At 39.4% G+C, this 25264-nt stretch overlaps 1 protein-coding gene and 1 pseudogene across 1 annotated transcript; one reads left to right on the plus strand and one right to left on the minus strand.

The window, feature by feature from the left end:
• Positions 1-3915: 3915 nt before the first annotated feature.
• Positions 3916-24657, minus strand: LOC130886098 (putative ankyrin repeat domain-containing protein 19). The gene is made up of 7 exons (XM_057788007.1): positions 24365-24657; positions 16211-16325; positions 15887-16060; positions 11980-12086; positions 9703-9840; positions 5712-5773; positions 3916-3995 (listed from the first exon to the last, which is right to left on the minus strand). The coding sequence occupies exons 1-7, from the start codon at positions 24655-24657 to the stop codon at positions 3916-3918; spliced, it is 969 nt and encodes a 322-aa protein (XP_057643990.1).
• On the plus strand, positions 16677-20516 carry LOC130886066 (T-complex protein 1 subunit zeta-like; annotated as a pseudogene).
• Positions 24658-25264: the final 607 nt, after the last annotated feature.

Raw genomic sequence — 25264 nt, forward strand, 5'->3', positions numbered from 1 at the left:
TACTGAGGCTATGAGGTAGGTGCGACTACCAAGGATGAAGGACATGGACAATCAAATATGAATTACAAACATACCCACCAACTCTCTCAAGTTTTTGGAATATGACCACAGTTAGCTCTCCCTAGTGGGACAAATTAAATGGGATTTTTTTCACTCCTTGTAAAGTGTGGAAAAAACAACATAAGTTATGAGAAACATTACCTGGGGTTTGGGGATTTGGGGTCAGTCCATGAGTACTTGCTTATCATTTGGAAGGCCCCAAGTTAATATTTAATATTCAGCATTACAAAATAGTAGTGGGAAAACATTAAATCAATCATGTATAGATTTATTTGTACTCATCCATGAAAAGAAAATGATCTTATAGCTTCATCTATGGTATTCACAGTTTTTATATTTAACACTATATTATTATATAGCAAGGTTTATATAATAAAGTTTATGGAGACCATTTTTAAAAGTACACCCTTTAAGTTATATTCTCTCCAGTCCTTTTCTAGGACTTCTAGCATGGAGCCATGTTGGATTTCTTCAAAGGCCTTCTCTGGACCTTTTAAGATAATCATGTAGCTTTTGTCCATAAGGTAATTTATATGATTTATTGTGTTTGTGACATATGTGTGCTGAACTACCCCTGCACTCACTGGATAAATCTAACTTTATTTTGTTGGAAAATCATTTTGATATATGTTGTTAATGGTTTTGCAAGTGTTTTATTAAGGATCTTTTCATCTATGTTCATTGGGGATATTAGACTCTACTTTGCTGTGGTGTCTTTGCCTGGCTTTGGTGTTAAAATAATACTGGCTTCACAGAAGGGGTTTGAAAGTGCTCCTTTAGTTCTGGGTGGTTTTTGTTGTAAGTGGAGGAGCAGGCTGCATCCCACCACCCGGCTAGCTTAAACCCCGAAACAACCACACAGAAATTGTATTAATTAAATTACTGCCTGGCCCATTAGCTCTAGCCTCTTATTTGCTAACTCTCACATCTTGATTAACCTATTTCTATTAAATCTATGTATCACCATGTGACTGTGGCTTACCAGCAAGATTCTAACCTATGTCTGTCTCAGGCCAGAGATTCTATTTCTGGTGTCTGCCTGTCTCTCCTTTCTTCCTCTCAGAATTCTCTTCTGTCTTCCCCACCTACCTGAGTTCTGCCCTATCAACTAGGCCAAGGCAGTTTCTTTAATAACCAATGAAAGCAACACAAATACAGAAGGACCTCCTACACCAGTTTTTAATAACTTAAGAAGTATTGGTCATGATATTCTTTGAGAAGTCTGATGAATACTGCTGTGTCTACCTAGGCCTGCAATTCTTTTAGTTGGAAGGTTTTGTATTACTACTTCAATATCCTTATTTGTTGTTATAGGTCTGTATTAGTTGCTTTTGTATTGCTGTGATAAAACACCATGACCAAGGAAACTTATAGAAGGGAGAGTTTATTTGGGCTTATGATCCCAGAGGTTGACAATCACCATCCAGACAGGGAGGTATGACAACAGGGATGTACGGAGGCTGGAGTCATATGCTGAGATCTCATATTTTGAAACGTTAGAATGAAGAAGCAGCATGGAAACAGGAAAGTAGATACAGTCTTCTAACCTCTCAAAGCCCACTCTCAGGGACACACCTCCTCCAACAAACCTCAAACTAGTGACCAAGTATTCAAATGGGTGAAAATGTATGGCAGACACTCACAGGCAAACCACCACATGGTTTGTTGGTCTCTTCCTGGTTTAATTTTAATGAAATTCATCCATTTCCTTTTATTTTTCTTTTTTTATTATTTTATTACTTAAAAAACCAATCCAGAGCGGTGGTGGCGCACGCCTTTAATCCCAGCACTTGGGAGACAGAGGCAGGTCGATCTCTGTGAGTTGGAGACCAGCCTGGTCTACAAGAGCTAGTTCCAGGACAGGCTCCAAAACCACAGAGAAACCCTGTCTCGAAAAACCAAAAAAAAAACCAATCCAAATTCTCCCTCCCCTCCTCCCTCTCCCTACCTCCACCCTCTCCCCCTCCCCCTCCAATCCTAAGAGAGGACAAAGCACCCTGCCCAGTGGCAAGTCCAAGGCCCTCCCTACTACATGTAGGTTGAGCAAGGTATACATCCAAAGAGATTAGGATCCCCAAAAGCCAATGCATACAGTAGAGACAAATCCTAGTGCCACTATCAGTGGCCCCTCAGTCTGCCCCAAATGTCGACCACATTCAGAGGGACTAGTTTGATCCCATGCTCATTCACTCCCAGTCCAGTTGGAGTTGGTGAGCACCCATTAGCTTAGGCAAACTGTCTTAGTGGGTGACCCCCTCATGGTCTTGACATGCTTGTTCATATTCTCACTCCTTCCACTCTTCAACTGGATCTTGGGAGCTCAGTCCAGTGCTCTGATGTGGGTCATTGCCTCTGTTTCCTTCTATTGTCCGATGAAGATTCTATGGTGATATTTAAGATAATCAAAAGTCTGACTACAGGGCAAGGCCAGTTCAGGCACCCTTTCCTCTATTGCTTAAGGTCTTCAAGGATGACCCCAGCTAACACCCATTTCTTTAAGTCCTCCAATTTAATGGGATGCATGTTGCAAACAGATTCCCTTATATATTTTTAATTTCTTTGGTGTTTGTTGTAATGTTTCTTTGTTCATTTATGAACTATCTCTTTCTTTTGAACAATTAGGCTACAGCTCTGTCAATCTTAATTATCTTCTCAAAGAACCAGTTTTTAGATTTTGTCCACTCCTTGGCTTCCATAGAATTGTATCATAATGAAAACTGCATTCAGTCCAGCTTCAAAAGTTCTCATATTCCATCACGGTTGCAACACTGTTTAAAAGTCCAGAGTTCAAACAAAGTTTCTCTGGAATTCATGCAATCTCTTAACTGTAATGCCCTGTAAAATCAAAATCAAAAAACAGATCACATACTTCCAATATGCAATGGCACAGAATATATGTTCCAAAAAGGGGGAAAGGGGCATGGTGAGAAAATACGTGACCAAAGCAAGACCAAAAACCAGCTGGGCAAATTCTGAATATTGCATCTCCACATTTGATGTCAAACCGCTCTTGAGATCTCCAACTCCTTTCAGCTTTGTTGACTGCAACACAGTTGTCTCTCTTGGACTGGACGCACACCCAGTCTGCAGCTTTCCTTTGCAGGAATCCCATGAGCTGGTACCTCCTCCATCTTGGGAGTCTCCAACACAATCCAGGCTTCAGTGTCACAGCTTCACACAGTGGCTTCTCTGGGCTTCCATGTAGGGACCTCTTTGACATATACACCTGGCCTCCATGGCTTTCTTTAGCCCACAATCCCTTTCTTATATCCTAGCTCTAAAGACAGAGCCATGTGGCTGACTGATAATGCTAAGTTCTGCAGCTTGATGGGGCTGGAACCTGGCCTGCTACATCAATTACATCTGCATCAGCTTCCTGTTGGTGGTGGTTTTCTTCACTGCTGAAGTCTTCCTTTCATTCCTTTCACAGTTTGAGAGCTTAGCTGAGTGGGGTCTCTTTTTCCCATATTGGATCAGGTTTTTCTTTAAACTTTTTATCTCCTTGAGCATGGAACTTAGCTCCATTATGTCCCCGAGTGCTCCTTTTCTCCTCAAACTGTACAAACTTATCTTTAATCTGTATTTATCTTTGTCCAGCTGTTTCTTTCATTATAAATCTACATAAGAGGAACTAATAGCCCCACAATACAGTCAATACTAGTCTTGAAATCTCCTCAAAAAAAGTCCTTCATCAAAACTCTTCAATTTAGTAAACTTTAAAACAAGGGCAGAAAGCAGTCATATTATTCGCCAAAATATCACAAGAACAGTTTCTACATCACTTACTAATATTCTTCCCCTCTGAATTTTTTTGTGATGGGTCCCCACAGTCCACATTGCCCTCAGAATCATTGTCTATGCTTCTACAAAGATGGCCCAGTAAGTCGCATTCGGCCATTTTTCTTTAATCCCAAGTTCCCAAATCTTCCATATTCCTGCAACAATCAGCATGGTCAGGCCTATCACGAGGATCTACCACCCTGGAAGCAACTTCTTTCTTAGTCCCTTTTCTATTGCTATGAAGAGACAGCATGGACAAAGCAACTGTTATAAAATAAAGCACTTAGTTGGGGCTTGCTTACAGTTTCAGAGGTTTAGTCCATTGTCAATATAGCAGGGAGTATGGCAGCATGCAGTCAGGTGTTGGAGTAGTAGCTGAGAGGTTACTAAGCATTCTGATTACCCTGGCAGCGGAGGATGAGAGAGACTGGACCTGGCTTGGACTTTTGAAACCTCAAAGTCCACCCCCAGTGACACACTTACTCCAACAAGGCCACACCTTCTAATCCTTCTCAAATAGCATCACACTCTGATGACTAAGCATTCAAATATACGAGCCTATGGGAGACATTCTTATTCAAACCACCATAGATTTGGTGGTTCTTTATTTGTATTTCATTAATTTTTACTCTGATTTTTATTATTTCTTGAAGTCTACTCTATCTGAGTTTGGTTTCTTCTTGTTTTCCCAAATACAGATGCATCATTAAGTCATTTAGTTGTACTCTTTCTGGTTTTTAAATTACCTACGGCTATAAATTTCCCTTTCAGGACAACTTTTAGTGTGTCTGAGAGGCTTTGTTGTATTGTATTTTCATTTTCATTTAAATATAGACATTTTAAAAATGTCTGTCTTGATTTCTTCCTTGAAATTATTCAGTAATGAGTTGTTTAATCTCCATGGGTTTCACTTGCTTTTATTTCCATATTCTTTTGGCTGTGTGTATTCCTCTCTTTGTCTGAAGTATTGTTTCCAGGATTTTTTTTTTTAAAAAAAAAATTTATTTATTATGTGTACAATGTTCTGTCTGTGTGTATGCCTGCAGGCCAGAAGAGGGCACCAGACCTCATTACAGATGGTTGTGAACAACCATGTGGTTGTTGGGAATTGAACTCAGGACCTTTGGTAGAGCAGGCAATGCTCTTAACCACTGAGCCATCTCTCCAGCCCCTGTTTCCAGGATTCTGTATAGAGTTGACTTGGTGGGTTTGAAGTCTTTTAGCCTATTTGTATTAGGGGAAGTTTCTCGTTCTCCTTTAACTATGACAGATAATTTTTCTGGGTACAGTAATCTAGATCGGCATCTGTTAATGATTTTTTAAAACTAATATTATTTGGCCAACCTAGTATTTCTATTTATTATACACAGAAACTGTAAACGAGTATTATAGTCTGGATTAAATAGCTTGAAAATACAGAAAGTCAAGTTTTTAAACTAACACCATGGAAACAAAAACAATAAAATGCTTTAACATTATCTACTTTTAGTGATACATTTAACTAAGTAAACAATGTTCAACTATATGATGTGATATATTCTTATAAACAGTTAAAATATTTTATAACATGCCCAGTTTGCTACAATGTGATGATTACTGGGACATGTGAAATACTAATTTTGAGAATCTTTTTCTTATATATACAAAGACATTTAAAGGATTTTAATTGCCAAAATTAGTAAGCCATTTTTCTCATAACACTGTTTCAGATTGAAAATTTCATATAATAAATTTCTTCATAATTCTGCACTCTAAACTAGAAAAATAGATAAATGCCATTTACAGTTAGCTTTGAAAACTTTTCTTTTAGAATCAGAACTTTCTTAGCCTGGCATTTTCATCTAGAATACAACCACCAAGAAATGTCTTACCTGAATTCTTCTCTTTTAAGCTTTGTTCTAGGTTATACTCATACTCCAAAAGTATTGTCCTCCTGTCATACAAAAAAGTGTGGTACATACAGTCATTAATATTGGTATAAAACCATGCCAAATTAAATTATTAAGAGTGTTTCAATTGGTATCAGGGTGTTTTGGTATAGTCATCAAAATTGTGAACTTGGATATATTTTATGAAACTTTTAATTATGTAAAGGAATAACAAAAAATGGTGATGAATCAAAGCCAACACATACACTATGTCATCTTGACAAAATGGGAAGTATCATGACCTAACTTCATAACTAACAGCTATTTCTAGACAGGGTTTCTCTTATGATAAAATAGATTTCTAAAAAAAATATAAGGACTTTACTGCTTTAATTCACCAAGTTACTATGAAGACTTAACAGTATAAAAATAATAATAGGAAAACAGAAAAGCAATAGAATAATTTGTATCTTAACAGTGAATCACTTTGAAAATCAAAATGAAACCTACATGTGTTTTTCTTCTCAGAAACTAATGTACCAACACCATAGCTTTCAGCAAATATAAAGAGCTAGTATGTTTACTAGCTGTTCAGTTATGTGTGGTCTGCAGTTTAGAGAATAATAGCTATTGAATAGTTTAAAACTAAAATTCATATTAATGTAAAATCTTCTTAAATTAGTAAAATGATTATTTATTATTACTGAACTAAACAATCATACCAAATTTTTTAAAACTATTAAATTACAAAACCTAAATACTTCTGCTTTGCCAAATCCAATCTTAATCCACAGACCATTGTTACAAGGATGCCTAGTTTTCATGGCTGTCATGGTGTTAGTTATTTTTCTAATGCTGTGATAAAATACTATAACTGAGACAACTGACAGAAGGAAGAGTTTATTTATTTAATTGACTTCTAGCTACAAAGGAATGAGTTCATTATGATTTGGAACAGATACAGAGAATCACAGCTATAACTATGCAGAGACAGAGTCCAAATCCTCCCCCTCAGAGTTTAGGGAATCCTACGAAGAGTAGGTAGGAGGCAGAGGGAATGAAGAACAGCTAGGAGAACAATGCCCTCTGAATCAACTAAACAAGGTACATATGAGCTCACAGAGACTGAAGCAGCAAGCACAGGGCCTGCATGGGTCTGCACTAGGTCCTTTGCACATATAGTATAGCTATTTGCTTAGTATTTTTATGGGACTCCTAACTGTGAGAATGAGTGGTTCTCTGACTTTTGTGCCTGCTCTTAGGACTCTTTTCCTTCTGTTGGACTGCTGTCCCAAAATTTGATAAGATCATTTTGTTTTATAATTTGTAATATTTTTATAATATAAAAATATGGTAATTTTGTTTTTTCATGTTGTTGTCTCTTAGAAGCCAGATTTTTTTTTCTAATGAGAGGCAGAAATGGAGTGGATTCAGAGGGTAGACAAGGTGGGGAAGAACTGGAAGGAGTAGAGGAATGGGAAACAGTAATCAGGATATATTATATGAGAAAAGAATCTATTTTCAATGAAAGAATATATATATATATATATATATATATATATATATATATATATATATATATATATATTCCATCATGTCAGGGAAGCAGGGAAGCAAGTAGCAGGCATGGGGACAGGAGGAGGAAGCTGAGGGTTCACATCTTCAAATATAAATATGAAACAGAGGAAGTGAATTAGAAGTCACATGTTTTAATCCCAAAACCCACCCTCAGTGACATACTTCCTCCTGCAAGACTGCACCACTTTAGGCCCCACGAACAACTGGGGACCAACTGTCCAAATGTCTAAGACTGAGATATTTCTTATTCAAGTCACGACAATCACCAACTTATTAGGAAGATGGAATCATTTTATACATGTGCACTATTAAGAAGACACCATGGGACTTAGGTCTGCTAATACAGGTCATCTTCTGTTTGGTGGCTTATTTGTGAGGCAAAAGTTGAAAATATATTGAAATATTGAGGAACAAATTCACATACCTTGGAAGATTTTCATTAATATAAAACAATTCAAGTGGTCAATCAAGTTTCCATAAAAATAGTGATGTAGGTTCGGCGCACTTGGAAATGGGGCTATTCAGACTACAAAGGAGTTTCTGTTCATTGTCAAAGAAGAAAAGAACTTTTAATCTTGTCTTGCAAAATTATTGGACACTAGCTGATTTTTTTTGGAGGGAACATATTTGATGGAAGAAGAGCTAAAATTCTCTTAGGTAACCAAGCATGAAGCTCTAGGCACACATGATGACTGCAGATGAAGGTTGTGAATAGATGGGAAGGTCAGTTTACTGTTGATGGGTGGGGATAAAACTAAGACTCCTAGCTGTTTGTGGTAGTTTGAATGTAATCGGCCCCCATAATCCCATAATCTCATTGGGAGTGGCACTATTAGGAGGTGTAGCTTTGTTGGAGAGGGTATGGCCTTGTTGGAGGAAATGTGTCACCGTGGGGGGAGGCTTTGAGGTTTCCTATGCTCAGGATACCACCCAGTGTGTCAGTCAACTTCCTGTTGTCTGCAAAATGTAGCACTCTCAGTTCCAGCACCTACTCTACCTACATGCTACCATGCTCCCTGCCATTATGGACTGAACCTCTGAACTGTAAATGAACCACCACAATTAAATGTTTCCTTTATAAGAGTTGCCGTGGTCATGGTGTCTCTTCACAGAAATAGTAACCCTAACCAAGACAGATATTATTCCAAAGTGCTTTCTACTTTAACAATGTCTTAATTAGCGTTTCTATTGCTGTGAAGAGACACCATGACCATGGCAACTCTTATAAAGAAAACATTTAATTGGGGTGGCTCATTGACAATGTCAGAGGTGCAATTACTGTCATCATGATGGGGAAGCACAATAGTACACAGGTAGATATTGTGGAGAGGTAGTTGAGAGGCCTACATCTTACAGGCAACAGGAAGTCAACTGATTGTCATACTGGGGGGAAGCTTGAGCAAAAGAAACCTCAAAAGCCTGCCCCCACAGTGACACACTTCCTCCAACAAGGCCACACCTCCTAATAGTATCACTAATTGGGAGCCATTTTTTTCAAACCATCACAACATCCTAACTTAAAAATAACATATGAGGAGCTGGAGAGATGGCTCAGCAGTTAAGAGCATTGCCTGCTCTTCCAAAGGTCCTGAGTTCAATTCCCGGCAACCACATGGTGGCTCACAACCATCTGGATTGAGGTCTGGTGCCCTCTTCTGGCCTGCAGGCATACACACAGACAGAATATTGTATACATAATAAATAAATAAATATATTTAAAAAATAACATATGAAATGAAGAAACTGTTCTAATGATTATGTGACTATTACCACAAAAACTCAGAGATCGTAATCAATAAGGGCAATCAAGGTCTAGCTGTTAGTCACTACTGGACTGTAGGATCCACTAATAACAAAACTGTAACAACAGAGTCTACAAGGGAAAAAAGACATGGCTAGAATTTCTTCCTTTCCTCCTCTGACTTGTGAGAGAGGGTTGACGCCCTTGTACTTATAGAACTAGCTGGTTTCCTGGAATTTGAAGTAGCAATGTGTAGAAGGCAGCTTCCAGGGATTTTCTGTTAAAATGGGGGTTATAAGACTAAAGTAAACCACTAAAAAAATCAAGATGTGACACTGCGTCTGATGACGAAGGGTTATGTTCGAAACTAAAGCAATCATTCTGGAGTTCCTAAGTATGAAGATCTTCAAACTCTTGAGACAGAGGTTAACACAGAGGTTAAGGATGTAACTCAATGGTTCAGGCCCTGTATTCAGTCCCATTATTAAAAACGAAACTTGTTTTGGGATTAAAATTTTCCATACCATTTCTATTTCTAAATAATCCATTATTTTTCTTGGTTTCTAGCTGATGAGGTGGACTAACTCCATTCCATTTCAAAACTACCTAAACCAACAATGAAATATCACTTGGTGTAATTATTTGAAACAATTAATATTAATTAGAATTACTTACACCACACGATCACCTTCAATAGCATAACGTAAAGCAGTCCATCCAAACAAATCTTTAAAATTGATGTCAACACCTTGTTGAAGAAGAAGGTTGACCATAACCGGTGAATCACATCTTACAGCATACATGAGAGAGTTTCTAAAATAAAAATAACTTCAGTTATAGACCTTAATATAATTATTTGAATAGTTATTGGATACACTTTACCAAATAGCTCGTCCAACTGTGTAGAACTGTTAATAGACCTAAGTATTTTGAGAGATCCATTATTCAACATTTTAAGTTATCTTCAAAACAAAACCTGTGATAGACTTCTTTCCCACAATTCTATTACCTAATAGGATTCCCAGCTTAATATCCTCTGATGGACAACTATGGTAATAAGGAAAATTTACCTAAAGTACATCAAGATTTATAAGATTTCTCCTTTTCTTCCATGGTTTAATGTAATATATTACAATTTATACTCATGTCAAATAAGTAAAATTATTTGTGTGATTAGTATAATAACAGTAATAATATAAAATGATATTGATAAAATAATGGCAAAAATAGCTGTAGTACTTTAGGTTAATGATGCTGAGTACCACTGATGGGAACTGAGGTAAAAAAAATATTTTTTTTTCAGACGTGACTCAATATGTTTGTTTTGCTATGTAGTTCAGACTGACCTCAAACTCAGAGATACACCCACATCTATCTCCTGAGTGCTAGGATTAAAAGTATGTGCAATCACATGCCAGGCAGTAGTGGCACATGCCTGTTGGAGAAGGGTCCCGCTTGTTGGTTTCTGGCCATCCAAAATAATCACAGAGAAACCATATTATTTAAAACACTGCTTGGCCCATTAGATCTAACTTCTTATTGGTTAACACTTTCATCTTAATTTAACCCATTTCGAGTAATCGTGGCCTACCAGCAAAGTTTCAGACAGACAGAGAAAGTCTGTCTCTGTCAGCTCCATGGCTTCTTTCTGATTCCACCTTCCTTCTCCCATCATTCAGCCTAGTTTTCCCCGCCTAGTTCTGTTCTGCCCTGCCATTGGCCCAAAGCAGTTCTTTATTCATTAACCAATAAAAGCAACACATAGACAGAAGGACCTCCCACGCCACATACCTTTAATCCCAGTACTCAGGAAGCAGAGACAGGAGGATCTCAGCCTGGTCTGCAAAATCTAGTTCCAGGACAGCCAGAGCTGTTACACAGAGAAACCCTGTCTCGAAGAAAAAGAAAAAATATGTGCTACACAGCCAGCCCCATATGAATGGTCCTACAACTATTTTTCAAGTGTATTATTACAGTTTTTATATATTGGGAATGTGTTTACCCTGGTTTAGCCACACAGCACTGAGAAGTGATGCCAGCCAAGATCTAAGGGAGCTCGCTGCCTTTCAGTCTGGCAGCAGCAGATGACCTCATCCCTGTAGTGCTGGTATAAAGAATGCAAGAGGTGCAGGACTGTGGGGATATATACCAAGGATTCAGGGAGAAGAATCAGCCCATGAGGGTGAGGAATGAGGAACAGGCTGGAATTGCCTGCATAGAGCTGCTAATCCAGTTATATGTTGAGTTGTGGATGGGATTCTAACTTAACAATGGAGACTTTGGGGTTGTTGGAGATGTTAGGTACACAGAAATCCTTGGGAGGAATTTTCCCATATTCTCCCCATCATTGACATACTATATCATGGTTTCCCTGCCAAGACAGATGATAAATTCTGAGGATATAAGCCAAAATAAACCATCCCTCTGTTAATTTCCCTCCGTCATGCATTATGTCGTGCCAATATGAAAAGTAACTGATGCTTTATTTTATACTCAATACAGAATTCTCTTTAAAAAGTATATTAAAACAAAAATTAATACATTTTAGCTAATATAAGATCATATGCACTAATATTAGATTAAAAATTAGAGAAATTGGTCAATATTAATGAGAGTATGAACCCTATTATATATCACTCACTTTGAATTATTGAAATTCTAAGCTGGATGTGGTGGCTCATGCCTTTAATCTCAATCAGCATAAGGCAGAGGCAGGTAGATCTCTGCATTCAAGGCTAGCCTGGTCTAAAGAGCAAGTTCTAGGACAGCCAGAGCCACACAAAGAATCCTGTCTGGGGTTGGAGGAGGAAAAGCAATACTAACAGATAATATATGCTTGGCTTCCAGTATATTCCTATAAGTCAATATTGTTGTTCCTATCCATGTACTATTTTATGTGCATGGCTGTCCGCAGTTTAGAACAACATCAGAGGATTTGAAGTCAAATGCTACCTTCTCTGAGAGTCAACCGCATTCACACTGGCTCCCGTGCTTACTAAGAACTGCGCCATGTTCAGTCTGTTTTCCCTGAGAGCAAGCAATAGTGGTGTGAGGTTATCCTGCAAAACAACAAAATCAGCTTACATTCTGCAGACTCAATGGGCACAAACATGAAACAGAGTCAGGAGAGGGCATTAAAGCCATCCCTCCCTTGTCACCCCATTAAAGCCATCCTTCCCTTGTCACCCCATTAAAGCCATCCTTCCTTGTCACCCCACTAAAGCCATCCTTCCTTGTCACCCCATTAAAGCCATCCTTCCTTGCCACCCCATTAAAGCCATCCTTCCCTTGTCACCCCATTAAAGCCATCCTTCCCTTGTCACCCCATTAAAGCCATCCTTCCTTGTCACCCCATTAAAGCCATCCTTCCTTGTCACCCCATTAAAGCCATCCTTCCTTGTCACCCCATTAAAGCCATCCTTCCTTGTCACCCCATTAAAGCCATCCTTCCCTTGTCACCCCATTAAAGCCATCCTTCCCTTGTCACCCCATTAAAGCCATCCTTCCTTGTCACCCCATTAAAGCCATCCTTCCTTGTCACCCCATTAAAGCCATCCTTCCTTGTCACCCCATTAAAGCCATCCTTCCCTTGTCACCCCATTAAAGCCATCCTTCCTTGTCACCCCATTAAAGCCATCCTTCCCTTGTCACCCCATTAAAGCCATCCTTCCCTTGTCACCCCATTAAAGCCATCCTTCCTTGTCACCCCATTAAAGCCATCCTTCCTTGTCACCCCATTAAAGCCATCCTTCCCTGTCACCCCATTAAAGCCATCCTTCCCTTGTCACCCCACTATGTTTCCATGCAGCCTCTCTGGTGCAGGTGAAAGTGTTATCATGTCCGCACTTTAATAGTGCTTTGTATGGTTGTTTGTTCACCCAGACCCCTACTTTATTTAAGTAGTTTTTATGTTTAAAAACTATTCAAGTGTTTTCCCCGTCCTAAGATTCAAATGTTCTTACTGTCTTTGTAAAGATTTTCTTATTTGGTATAATTTAGGTAAAAGAGATCTAATTCTAAATTAACAACAGCAAAAGCCTCAGTTTTGGAGACATCTATTTTTTTTCATTTTCCTTTTTTCTTTTCTTTCCTTTCTTTTTTTGTTTTGTTTTGTCTTGTTTTTGTTTGTTTATTTTTCGATACAGAATTTTCTGTAGCTTTGGAGCCTGTCCTGGAACTACCTCTTGTAGACCAGGCTGGCCTCACACTCAGAGATCCGTCTGCTTCTGCCACCACCACTCTGAAAGACACCCACATTTTAAACCCATATTTAATCTCTGAGTCAATCTTTTTCTATTTATCTGAATTAAATAGCTCAAGTCAATTAGATTGGCTCTCCCCTAGATTTAACTCCATTTAGTGAAGTGGGGCGCCTTATCTAGCTTCAATTAGACCACCACTCTCTCATCTGTCATCTTTGCTCCTTTCAGAAGTGATGCTTTTAATTATTTTAATGCTAGCTATAACACTTCCATTATATCAATGTTATATCATATATAAAGAACAAAACTGACTAATTAAACCTGGATTATAATATGGCCAATAGATAGTAAAATAAAGAAGTTTCTTCCTTAGTAGCCTTTGATAATTACTTCTTTCCCCTGAAGATCTGCCTTCCTGATGTTATAGTCTCACCAGATTCTAGGATAAACTCCTGGCTATGTGGGATGTTGTGGGAACTCCTTCGGCCAATAGCCTTTAAGATGCCGGCTCACTTTGGGCGTGGTCTCTTGTATTTTAAACACAGATGAAAAGCGTGTGAGTGGGCCCCGCTTGTTTTATCTGCTGGATTCAGTTCCAGTTTCCAGCGCACACAGAGGACTGTGGATCACTACCCTTACTGTGAGTTTATCCCCAAATAAACAAACCTTTGATATACTCCATTCTGGGCTACAGCAGGATGTGAGCTGCCATGGATATAAGATGAGGCTGCCAGGAGCAGCTACATCTGCTGAAGTTTCCACAAGCTGTACTCTTGCTGTTGTATCTCTAATTGTGGAGAGTTAGAATGTTAGAGGCTATTTTAGCCTCTTAATAGCCCAATCTCTATTTACCTGCCTCACCCTAAAAGACACGCAATTTCCGATTTTCCATATCAGACCACTTTTATCCTCCTATTCCCCTTTGCCCTCCTCCCACCTTCTTCTGTATATCCTCAAATAAGTGTAGTCTTCACACCTCACCAAGGAAACTTCTCTGCAACAGACAGAGAGCACTACAGAAAACCACAACCAATCAAAATGCAGAGTTGTGTAGCCCCGTCCCAATGGATACAACTACAAAACGCTCCCACACCTGAGCCTCGGGGAGCAAGCATTGTTGTAGACAGGACAAGAAGATCGAAAGAACCAGAAGATCAGGGAGTCTGCTGTGAGATTTTCTCCTAGTAAGATCAAAAGTTATACATATAAAGTTTCACCAACATGACTGTCCAAAATGTGAGCTGAGCAAGGAAAACACCAATGAACATGTCAAATCGGAAGGGGTACAGTTCAAGAGGTCTCAACCCTACACAAAGAACTACAGGCAACTTAGTAAAGCTGGGGTCCCCTCAGAAAGGGAAGAGCACACCAATTTGTTGTTCAGTGCCAAATGTTCAGCCCTAAAAACATACATATACATCATACACGTAGCATTATATGGACTCAACAGGTTATTTATACATTTAAATGCCATAACAATGAATGAAAAATGGGTCATGAATTTGAATGAGAATGGAATGGATTTATGGAAGGGTTGGGGAAAGGAAACAATCTCAAAAATAACAATAAACAAAAATAGTCAAATTGATTACCTTTCTCTGCAAATAACATCACATTATTGTGATGAATATTCAAAAGCTATTTTATGAGATTAAATTTAAGTATAGCAACACTACTAGGAACAATCTTTACTGTCTTCCTCACAGCCTCTTTACGAATCAAAAGTTCAAATATTATGATTTCAATAATACCCTTCTCTCAGTAAGTCCAACTAAAAATGAATTGAAAGCTGAAGAATGCCCTATCCTGTCGCGGTCCTCCTCAGCCAGCAAGAAGGACGCAACACCGGAGCTCCTCTCTCTCTCTCTCTCTCTCTCTCTCTCTCTCTCTCTCTCTCTCTCTCACTCACTCTCTCACTCACTCTCACTCTCACCCTCTCTCTCACCCTCTCTCTTTTCCTCTCTCCCTGGGCAAACCTCTCCCAGCCCTTAAGTAGGCATGGGCAACCAACCCCGGATTGCCAGGTGGGCACTGCCCATAGGTCCACTCATATGCAAACAGCTGACAATCATTGCGTGATAATAGTATAAGTCAGAGCACTCGCTTTCGGGATCTCGGAGGGCAGAAGACAGCACCATCAGGTGCGGCTCCACGCAGCTCTCTACACTATCCAAAGCAACTTGGAAAAAAAAAATCTAACAATTAGCAAAGCCTTCTTGGCACTTTGTGTTGATTGCATAACTTCTAAATTAGTCTGAATATTTCTCATCAATTTGTTTCCATTATTCTCCCATCAGCATGGTTGATAGAACTTATCAACAGTGTTACTGTTTCAACTTAATTCAAAATACTTTTGTTTAAGTTGGTGCTTGTTTGGAAGACTAAAATTGCTTTATTGTGTTGATTTTTAATTTTGACCAAAAAGTGTTTAAAAGATTATTGAATAAATTGCAAATCTTACCTTTAATGAATTCAGTGATTCCACATACCTTTGTCCTGAATGTACAGAAGAAAGCTACACTTTCCAAAGTACCAACACTTAAAATGATTCCATTACAAATGTCTAAGCATTTTCATTCAGGGAATGCATGAGCTTCTAAACATGGGTGACTAGCTCTACATACATCACATGTGCTTCTAAGCAACATGATCCTTACTTTTGTTCTTTCCTCAATATTTGCTCCATAAAGTAGTAGCTTGGCAGCTATTGCTGGCTTCCCGGCATAGACTGCATAGTGGAGAGCAGTGTCTCCATTGCTGTCTTTAATGTGCGGGTTAGCATGATGCTCTAGCAGAAAACACACGATTTCCTCTTCCCAGCTTTGGACAGCCTGGAGGGATTGTAACAAGAAGAACATGGTCAACTCAAAGAATTTACACTACACACTCATGAGTTTCACCAATTAATTGTATTTACATAAGTTGAATTCATTTTTTTCTTAAATCAAAAGCATCCCATGCTTAAAATGACTATGATCTACCTTCATCAAGGGTGTGATGTTACGATTGTCACACCCATTAATCTCACAGCCACGTCTCCAGAGGTAAGTCACCAGTTCTAGATGTCCGTAGAAGCAGGCAAAGTGCAGGGCATTCCTACAGAGAAATTACAGATATGCACAAGTATTCAAGTAATTGAAACTGTTAAATAGCATATTGTGCATGTGCATTTTAAATAAATATGTAATGTCCTTCTAAAAAGTTTCTATATTTGTGAAATTTCTTCCAAAACACACATACATAAACCATAAACACACACACAATCAATCTGCTTCATTTGCAGGAAGTCTCATTTAAATTTCAGGATATAGAACATATTCTTTGCCAGATTTTACTACAAATGACGTCTATCCCAATTTACAACACACCCCTTGTTTCCAAGTCTCCTGGGCCAGCCTTTTCCTGTCTGCTTCCATTGGTCAACAGTCTTCTGCACTTGAACGGGTCATGAAACTCTGCTCGTAGCATTCTTCTCTAATACTCAACTCCAGACTTGTCCACACTCCTACCACAAAGTAGATCTTATGTCCTATAAGCCATATCTCCATGGTAGCATTCAGGAAACAGTGAAGGGACTGGACAACAACTGGCTAGACGTCTAAAGTCTGACCCCCAGAAACTTCCATAACTTCCAAAACAGAGCTACCATCTGAGGTCCAAAAGCTCAAATATACGAGTCTTGAGGGGGAGGGGATTTTATCTTCAAACTCTGTTTTAACCCTACTTTAAGCTCTGTCACCTACAGGCTACTTCTGATCCTTTCTAGGCTTCATTTCTGTTCTGATAAAATAAAACATTGTAATGCTACATAAGAATGTAAACAAAGTAAGAAAGTTTTACTCATAACATTCTAGATATCATAACTTCATAACTAGATATCAGTTTAACATGCGTAGTATTTCAGGAAGCTGAAATTATACAACCACCCCATTCCGTAGATGGCCTAAGGATTCTATATTTCAGCAAGTGTAAGGTGGTTTGTTTTTTTAAGTGAGACAGGGTGCTCCTGTCCAGGCTGGCCACACATTCATTCTCTTCCTGCTCTAGTGTGAGAGGTCCTTCTGTCTATATGTTGCTTTCATTGGTTAATGAATAAAGAAACTGCCTTGGCCTGTTGATAGGGCAGAACTTAGGTAGGTGGGGAAAACTAAATGGCATGCTGGGAGAAAGGAGGCAGAGTCAGGAAGAAGCCATGGAGCTGCAGGAGACAGACGCTGGGAATTTTACTCGGTAAGCCACAGGCACATGGTGATACACAGATTAATAGAAATGGGTTAAATTAATATAAGAGTTAGCCAATAAGAAGTTAGAGCTAATGGGCCAAGCAGTGTTTTAATGAATACAGTTTCTGTGTGGTTATTTCTGGGCTAAACTAGCTGAGCAGCCAGGATAAATAAGTGGCCTGCTCCAACTCGTGTTAGCTAAATCTATATAAAACCTGAGAGGGCTTGAAAGGAAATTCTAGACACAAAAATACAGAGTTTAACAGAGCTTCTTGCTGTTTGCTGGCGGCCTGCCACAGCTCCTTTAAGAGAGGTTTATCTGATTCAGGAAAAAAAAAGCAGTGGCCATTTTAAAATGCTAGCTTTCTGAGCCAGGCTGCCAGCACAACCTCTGGTTCTTTCAGGAGACCAAGTTTTTGAGTGGGGTTTGTGAGCAAACCTCTGCAGCTTGCTTAATGGCAGGGTGGACAGGCTGTTTGCCTAGAGATGGGGCACTGTGCATGTCTCTCAGAGGCAGTGAGCAGCTCCCCTGAGTGAGCAGGCAGCACCATATATACCTTACTAATGGCACAACTTAAGTTTTTAAGAAGTGGTTAGCATTTTAAGAAGTGCTCCTAGACAGTAAAGAATTACAGATTCACAATAGGACAGATTCAGACATAAAAGACCACTAAATGGGTCACGGTGTTGGATAAATGTTCGTATGCTTGGAAGAGAGAAGAGAGTATAGAAAGTTGAAAAAGAAGTTTAAAAAGTCTTTAAAGAGACAGAGTACAGACAGTCATAGATTAAAAGGAGTAAAAAATAAGCCACATAAAGAAGGAAAATTCACAGAGAATCTGGATTATGTATAGTATTGTGTCTTCTTTAAATTTTTTGACTGTGAAGGAGCTAAGTACAGACAGACATTTCATTGTATGGGCTGCTAAGCTAAACCAGCATGTATTTTGTAAAGGTATCTTGTCTTCAGAATTTAAGTCTAAGGGTATGATGCTTTGAAAAAGAGGTTCTTCTTTTGTTTTCACGGAAGATGAGAACCTGTGGGTTGCTTCTAGACCAATATGGTTTCATGGAACAAGACCCCCCGAAAGGTTGCTGTGAACACCCCTGTAAAGAAAATACTTCACCCAACTGTTGACTGAGATGAACCAAACACACAGGATACACCATGAAAGACCTGATTAACAATGTTCTTTTACGTTTAAAGGGGGATATGCTATAGAGATTTGCATTGGCATGAATCTTGGTTTGTCAATACAAATTTAAGGTCAATTTTGTTATACTGTGTGTGTGTGTGTATTGGGGTATTGTGATTGTTAAGCTCATTTGAAAATGTAATACATAATTAAGAAATATTCCTTAATAGATAGTCATCTATAATAGTCAAAATTGTAGTCATGTTAGTTAGATTTTCAAGATGTATAGAGATATATTTCAGTTAGATAGGTATTCTTCAAATCTTTCAGAGACCTTCTGAATATCACATTTAAATGTTTTAAGGACTTAGGATGGGTCCAGGTGCATAAGACTTTTTAAGCAGACCCACTAGAGCACGTTGTGCTCAGCCTCTCCGTGAGCTAGGCCAAACCATGGTGGCAGTGAAGACCCTAAAGTCAAGGTGGCCCGGGCACAGGCAGCACTGGCAGTGAACATCAGCATGGCAAGGGGCCTGCAGGATGTTATAAGGACCTTAGGCACCATGGTGCCTAAGGGCACCATGAAGATGCTTGTTTCTGGTGCTGGAGACATCAAGCTTACTAAAGATGGCAGTGTGCTACTTCACGAAATGCAAATTCAACACCCAACAGCCTCTTTAATAGCAAAAGTAGCTACAGCCCAGGATGACATAAGGGGTGATGGCACCACATCCAATGTCCTTATCATGGGGAGCTGCTAAAACAGGCAGACCTCTACATTTCCGAGAGTCTTCACCCCAGGATAATAACTGAAGGCTTTGATGCTGCAAAGGAAAGGGTACTCCAGTTCTTGGAACAAGTGAAAGCAAGCAGAGAGATGGACAGAGAAGCACTCATCGATGTGGCCAGAACATCTCTGCGAACTAAAGTTCATGCTGAACCTGCAGATGTCTTAACAGAGGCTGTAGTGGACTCCATTTTGGCTATTAAGAAAAAAGATGAACCCATTGACCCCTTTATGATTGAGATCATGGAGATGAAACATAAATCTGAAACATGCAACATGTCTTTGGAGTATGAGAAAACAGAAGTGAATTCTGGGTTCTTTTACAAGAGTGCAGAAGAGAGAGAAAAGCTAGAAAAAGCTGAAAGGAAGTTAATTGAAGACAGAGTTAAAAAGATAATAGAACTGAAAAAGAAAGTCTATGGTGACGCAGATAAAGGATTTATCATTAATCAAAAGGTGATTGACCCCTTGCAAAAGAAGACATCGTGGCTCTGTGTCACCCCAAGAGAAGAAACATGGAGAGGCAGACACTTGCTTGTGGTGGGATGGCTCTGAATACCTTTGATGACCTGAATCCTGAATGTTTGGGACCTGTGGGTCTTGTCTATGAGTATACGTTGGGCAAAGAGAAGTTCACCTTCACTGAGAAATGTAACAATCCCCATTCTGTCACATTGCTGGTTAAAAGACCAAATAAGCACACACTGACTCAAATCAAGGATGCAATAAGAGATGGCTTGAGGGCTGTCAAAAATGCCATTGATGATGGCTGTGTTGTCCCAGGTGCTGGTGCAGTAGAAGTGGCCATGGCAGAAGCTCTGATTAAATACAAGCCCAGCGTGAAGGGCAGGGCTCAGCTTGGCGTCAAGGCCTTTGCGGATGCCTTGCTCATTATTCCCAAGGATCTTGCGCAGAACTCTGGTTTTAACCTTCAGAAAATACTAAAGTTTAAGCTGAGCATTCAGAGTCGGGTCAACTAGTAGGTGTGGACTTGAACACAGGTGAGCCGATGGTGGCAGAGATGGGTGAGTGGGACAACTGTGTGAAGAAGCAGCTGCTCCACTCCTGTACTGTGATTGCCACCAACATTCTCCTGGTGGATGAGATCATGACAGCTGGGATGTCCTCTCTGAAAGGTTGAAGAAGTCTCCCTTGTCGCTGCATCTGTAACACTACAGGATGATGTGGGGAAATGGTCATTTTTGTCCAAACTTTAAGTGATTTGGAAAAGAAGTTTTCTCTTCCTAGTTGAAGAAAAGGGAACAGGACATTTGGCACCTATTTAAATTATAATAATGTAAAATTGTTTTTTTTTTCACTGACTGTATGCATTCACTTATAAAGAAGACCCATTTTAACCCACAAAAAAGAACTTAGAACTTTTCATGACAATGAGACACATCTGCTCCTGGCAGCACCAATCTACTTCAAGAAAAAGATGGGCATCGAAGAGACTCCGTATGGAGTTTGTTAGATGAACTGGACATGCAGGATCCACAGAGAAATGACTGCTGAACTTGCCTAAAGGTGAGATGATCCTTCGGGATTCCTGCTTCATGAGTCTGTCAGACATTCTGCAGGACAGAGAAAAATGTGATGGACAAACTGCCAGTAAAGGCAGAACTATCTTTGAAATCTCCTGCTTCATGGAAAACTCTGCTGGATTCTATGGGCCTATGGGCTGAAGATGGATCCCCCAATGGTACAGAAGAACTTTGGGTAACTGTCCAGGCAGAGAGATGTCTCTGCCATTTCTAGAGTTTTGGAAGTTGCTTACAATGCACTTCCTATTTACTTAGGTAATATACCCTTCTAGAATCTTTGATGGAGTTGAAGAATAGATAGCTATAGCTATAGTTTTCCTTCGTTATGATAAAAGTAAATAGAAATATTGTAACTGTAATTCTTGCTTGATACCTGTTTTGTTATATGTAATTTTACTATGTTAAAGTTACAGCCTTCCTTTTTGTTTAAGCAGAAAAGGGGAAATGGTGTGGGAAGTTCTTCTGTCTATGTGTTGCTTTCATTGGTTAATGAATAAAGAAACTGCCTTGGCCTGTTGATAGGGCAGAACTTAGGTAGGTGGGGAAAACTAAATGGCATGCTGGGAGAAAGGAGGCAGAGTCAGGAAGAAGCCATGGAGCCGCAGGAGACAGATGCTAGAAATTTTACCTGGTAAGGCACAGCCACGTGGCAATATACAGATTAATAGAAATGGGTTAAATTAATATAAGAGTTAGTCAATAAGAAGTTAGAGCTAATGGCAAAGCAGTGTTTTAATGAATACAGTTTCTGTGTGGTTGTTTCTGGCCTAGCTAGCCGGGCGGCCAGGACAAACAAGTGGCCTGCTGCTACACTGCTCAACCTCCAAACAGCAGGAAATGCAGTTCATGCACTGCCGCTGCCTTAGATGCTGAAGCTGGAATGCCCTCCTCCTGCGTTATAATTGGTAGTAATGTTGAGATTTTTATTAGTACTCAAGGTCATGGGTCAGAACACAATCCTACACACAATGGATCCATTGCAATCTAGTCATACCATTTGCACTTAACTTTTTTTACAAATGCAATAAGAACAACACTAGTAGTAAGCAGGAGCCAAGCGCACAGTAATCAGGGCTTTGGTTTTCAAGAAACTTTTAAGCTAAAGAAAGAAACTGCAGGAGTAAGATGAGGAAGTGTGATTTATTTTAGTCAATATGGCTAGTCTGGGCAAAGCAAAAAACAAGTTTTCAAGAAGGGATGGATCCTGAAAGACAGCAGTACGTACATAGTAGATATTCAGGTTAAGTCCAGAGACTGAAGGATTGAGAGAATGAGAAAATAAAGTTATATTTCTATAAAGGAACTTTTATAAAATACAACAATACCTTTGCAATATTAGTAACTATATTTCTATAAAGGAACTTTTATAAAATACAACAATACCTTTGCAATATTAGTAGCCATTATACTTGCTATCTTTTATTTTCATAATTATAATCAGTGTCTAGTTTGGGTTTCTATTGCTGTGACAAAACACGATAACCAAAGTGTACTGGGGGATGTGGTGGTTTGAAAGAAAATGGCCCCCGAAGGGAGTAGCACTAATAGGAGGTGAGGCCTTAGTTGGGGTAGGTGTGATCTTGTTGGAGGAAGTGGGTCATTGTGAAGGTGGGCTTTGAGGTCTCATATATGCTCGAGCCACGCCCAGTGAGACAGATCACTTCCTGTTGCCTGTGAGTCAAGATGTACAAACTCTCAGCTCCTTCTATAGCACCATGTCTGCCAGCATGTTGCCTTGCTTCCCACCATAATGATAATGAAATAAACCTCTGAACTGAAAAGGAGCCACCCCAATTAAATGTTCCCAGGGTTTCTCTTTACAGCAATAGAAACCCTAACTATGACAGGAAAGAAAGGGTTTATCTGTCTTATACTTCTACAACACTGTTCAACATTGAAGAAAGTCAGGACAGGAACTCAAACAGGGCAGGACCCTGAAGCCAGGAGCTGATGCAGAGACCAAGGAAAGGTGCTGCTTACTGGTTTGCTACTTATGACTTGCTCATCCTGCTTTCTTATAGAATCCAGGACCACCAGTCCAAGAATGTCACCACCCACAATGTGTTGGGTCCTCTCCCATCAATCACTAATTAAGAAAACTCCCTACAGCCTGATCTTATGGAAACATTTTTTAAAATTGAGGTTCCCTCTTCTCAGATGACTTTAGCTTGTGTCAAGTTGACATACAACTATCTAGCACAACCAGTATACAATTATTTGCCTATATAAGTCTATGTAGAAAAAGGCATACTCAATAATATTTATACTATATGAAAATCTATAAGCAGAGATTAAAAATTTCTTCTCAGAAGAGAATAAGTATTGACATAAAATATCAACACATGTGTACACACAAATTAAGAGAAAGTGTGAAAGTTTCATCTGTGCATGAACAGTCCTACTCTTCAAAGGATTATTTGAAGGAATAACAGAAGTACATGCAGCTCCACTATCAATAAACCACATAGGAGTCAAAAAGTAAGATTCAATGTCAACATTAATGAAGATATTCTGTATTACTGCAAATAAGCTAGAAAGAAATAAAAATATAGTCAAAAACCCTCATGTTCAAATTAAACATTAAAGCAATAAAATGGGAAAATACACTTGTAATTAAAATTCTTGAAAATAAAAATTAGATTTTTACAAATAGTTTGCTAATAAAAACCCATAATCAATGTTTGTATGGATGCAATCAAACTGAGTTGTTGCTTAGCATAACAAGCTACATCTGACTATGCTAATATTTCTCTATGTCTATGCCTCTTTCAAAGGTGAATTATTCCTTCCAATGAATGCACTGTAATTTTTTTTATAACTCTGTGTTCTTCTAATGGTTTGGTATTTTAAGGCAGGTCGATGATTTTTCCCTCCTACTGGAACCAAGAAGCAGAGATGTGTACAACTTTTAAATGCAGTAGCAGGAACAGGTACACTCAACTACTTTCCTAGTTCAGGTCCTTACAACACACACACATCAGTTAAATGTGTGTGTATGTACATATATATGTATACACACACAAACACACACACATATATACATGTATATATCCATCATATATAATATATCTAACATATATAATGGTTATTGGATTTTATTTGAAGAAGTTTTAGGTTTGAAGGTAATACATTATGAAGAATATTGTCTTTCACTTTTCTCGAAGTATTTAACATTATATTAATGTATACAGTAAGATAAGATGATGTGATTTAATTTTGTTATTTAACACTTTTAAATAGTCTGTTGACTCTCTAAGGGGCTCCTAGGAGAAGGGAAAGCAACCAGAATTCTTCCCTTTGTTGGCTGGGTCATGGGTCCCCTCCCAGGTGCACCTGTGGTGCCAGGGAGCAGAGCTGGACTCTCCTGCCCTTTTTCTTGTCTTGGGAGCCAGTAAAGGTGTCTTCTCCCACATCAGCCCTCGCCCAGATCTAAAGGCCCTCTTACCTATTCTCCTTGTCTCTGTGATTGGCTTCATATTTGCCCAGAGTGAAGTACAACCGCACAAAAGGTAAATCTCCCGCACAGGCCGCCATGTGCAGGTCGTTGTCAGGAAAGTAGGCCATGTCTAAATACACAGGATCCTGAGGTCCAGGGCACGGGGTGTTTCTCCGTCCACTGATTTTGCAGAAACCTAAGGGCGTCTCTTCAAGACTCTTTTCTGGACAGCAACAGAGCACAGAGACGCCTTGGGAACCCCTAGGCCTCCACCCTCCCCCTCGGCTGTACTCTCCTCCCATCTCAGGCACCGTTACAGCAAGCCAACCGCTGCCGCCCCCAGTATCAACCAGTTATTTTAACAAGCCGACCCTCTCTGTCTCATATCAAATTGTAAGTTCACCCCTCCTGTTTTTAATACTACATATATTTAACTAGTCTACTCTCCTTGTCGCAATATCAATGCTATTTTAAGCCCACTACTCCTGATCCAAATATTATCGTTTGTCACAGATTAGCCAAGTCTCTCCCACGTTCTCTCCAGTCAGTCCCAGGGTTAATATCTATCAACTGAAGAGACAGTTGACAGAACGGCTTTTGTCAAGCCATGCTGGTGGACACAAGTATGCAGCGGTATACAGAATGCGAGTTATGGATATGCACGTGTGCATGGACATGTATGTGCGTCTAAAGCCAATGAAGATCAATGCTCTTGGTCATAGACCAGCCTGTCAAATCTCTGTAGGGCAGTCCCGCATTGTTTCAAACATTAGAAGATGCGACTGAAGGGATGGCTCAGTTGTAGGAGCATGTATTTCTCTTGCAGAGAAACCTAACTTGGGTTTCCAGCGCCCACCACTGATTCACAAACCTAGTGTAGCTCCAGAGGATCCAATACCTTCTTCTGAA

The sequence above is a fragment of the Chionomys nivalis genome, chromosome 13 (genome assembly GCF_950005125.1).
Source record: "Chionomys nivalis chromosome 13, mChiNiv1.1, whole genome shotgun sequence".
NCBI classification, from domain to species: domain Eukaryota; kingdom Metazoa; phylum Chordata; class Mammalia; order Rodentia; family Cricetidae; genus Chionomys; species Chionomys nivalis.

Coding starts and splice junctions, on each gene's coding strand:
- LOC130886098 (XM_057788007.1), bottom strand. CDS start 24,657: ATGGGAGGAGAGTACAGCCGAGGGGGAGGGTGGAGGCCTAGGGGTTCC. Junction 16,061..16,210: donor ACATCACACCCTTGATGAAG/GTAGATCATAGT, acceptor CAATCCCTCCAG/GCTGTCCAAAGCTGGGAAGA. Junction 9,841..11,979: donor GCGGTTGACTCTCAGAGAAG/GTAGCATTTGAC, acceptor TTTTTATTTTAG/AAACTCTCTCATGTATGCTG.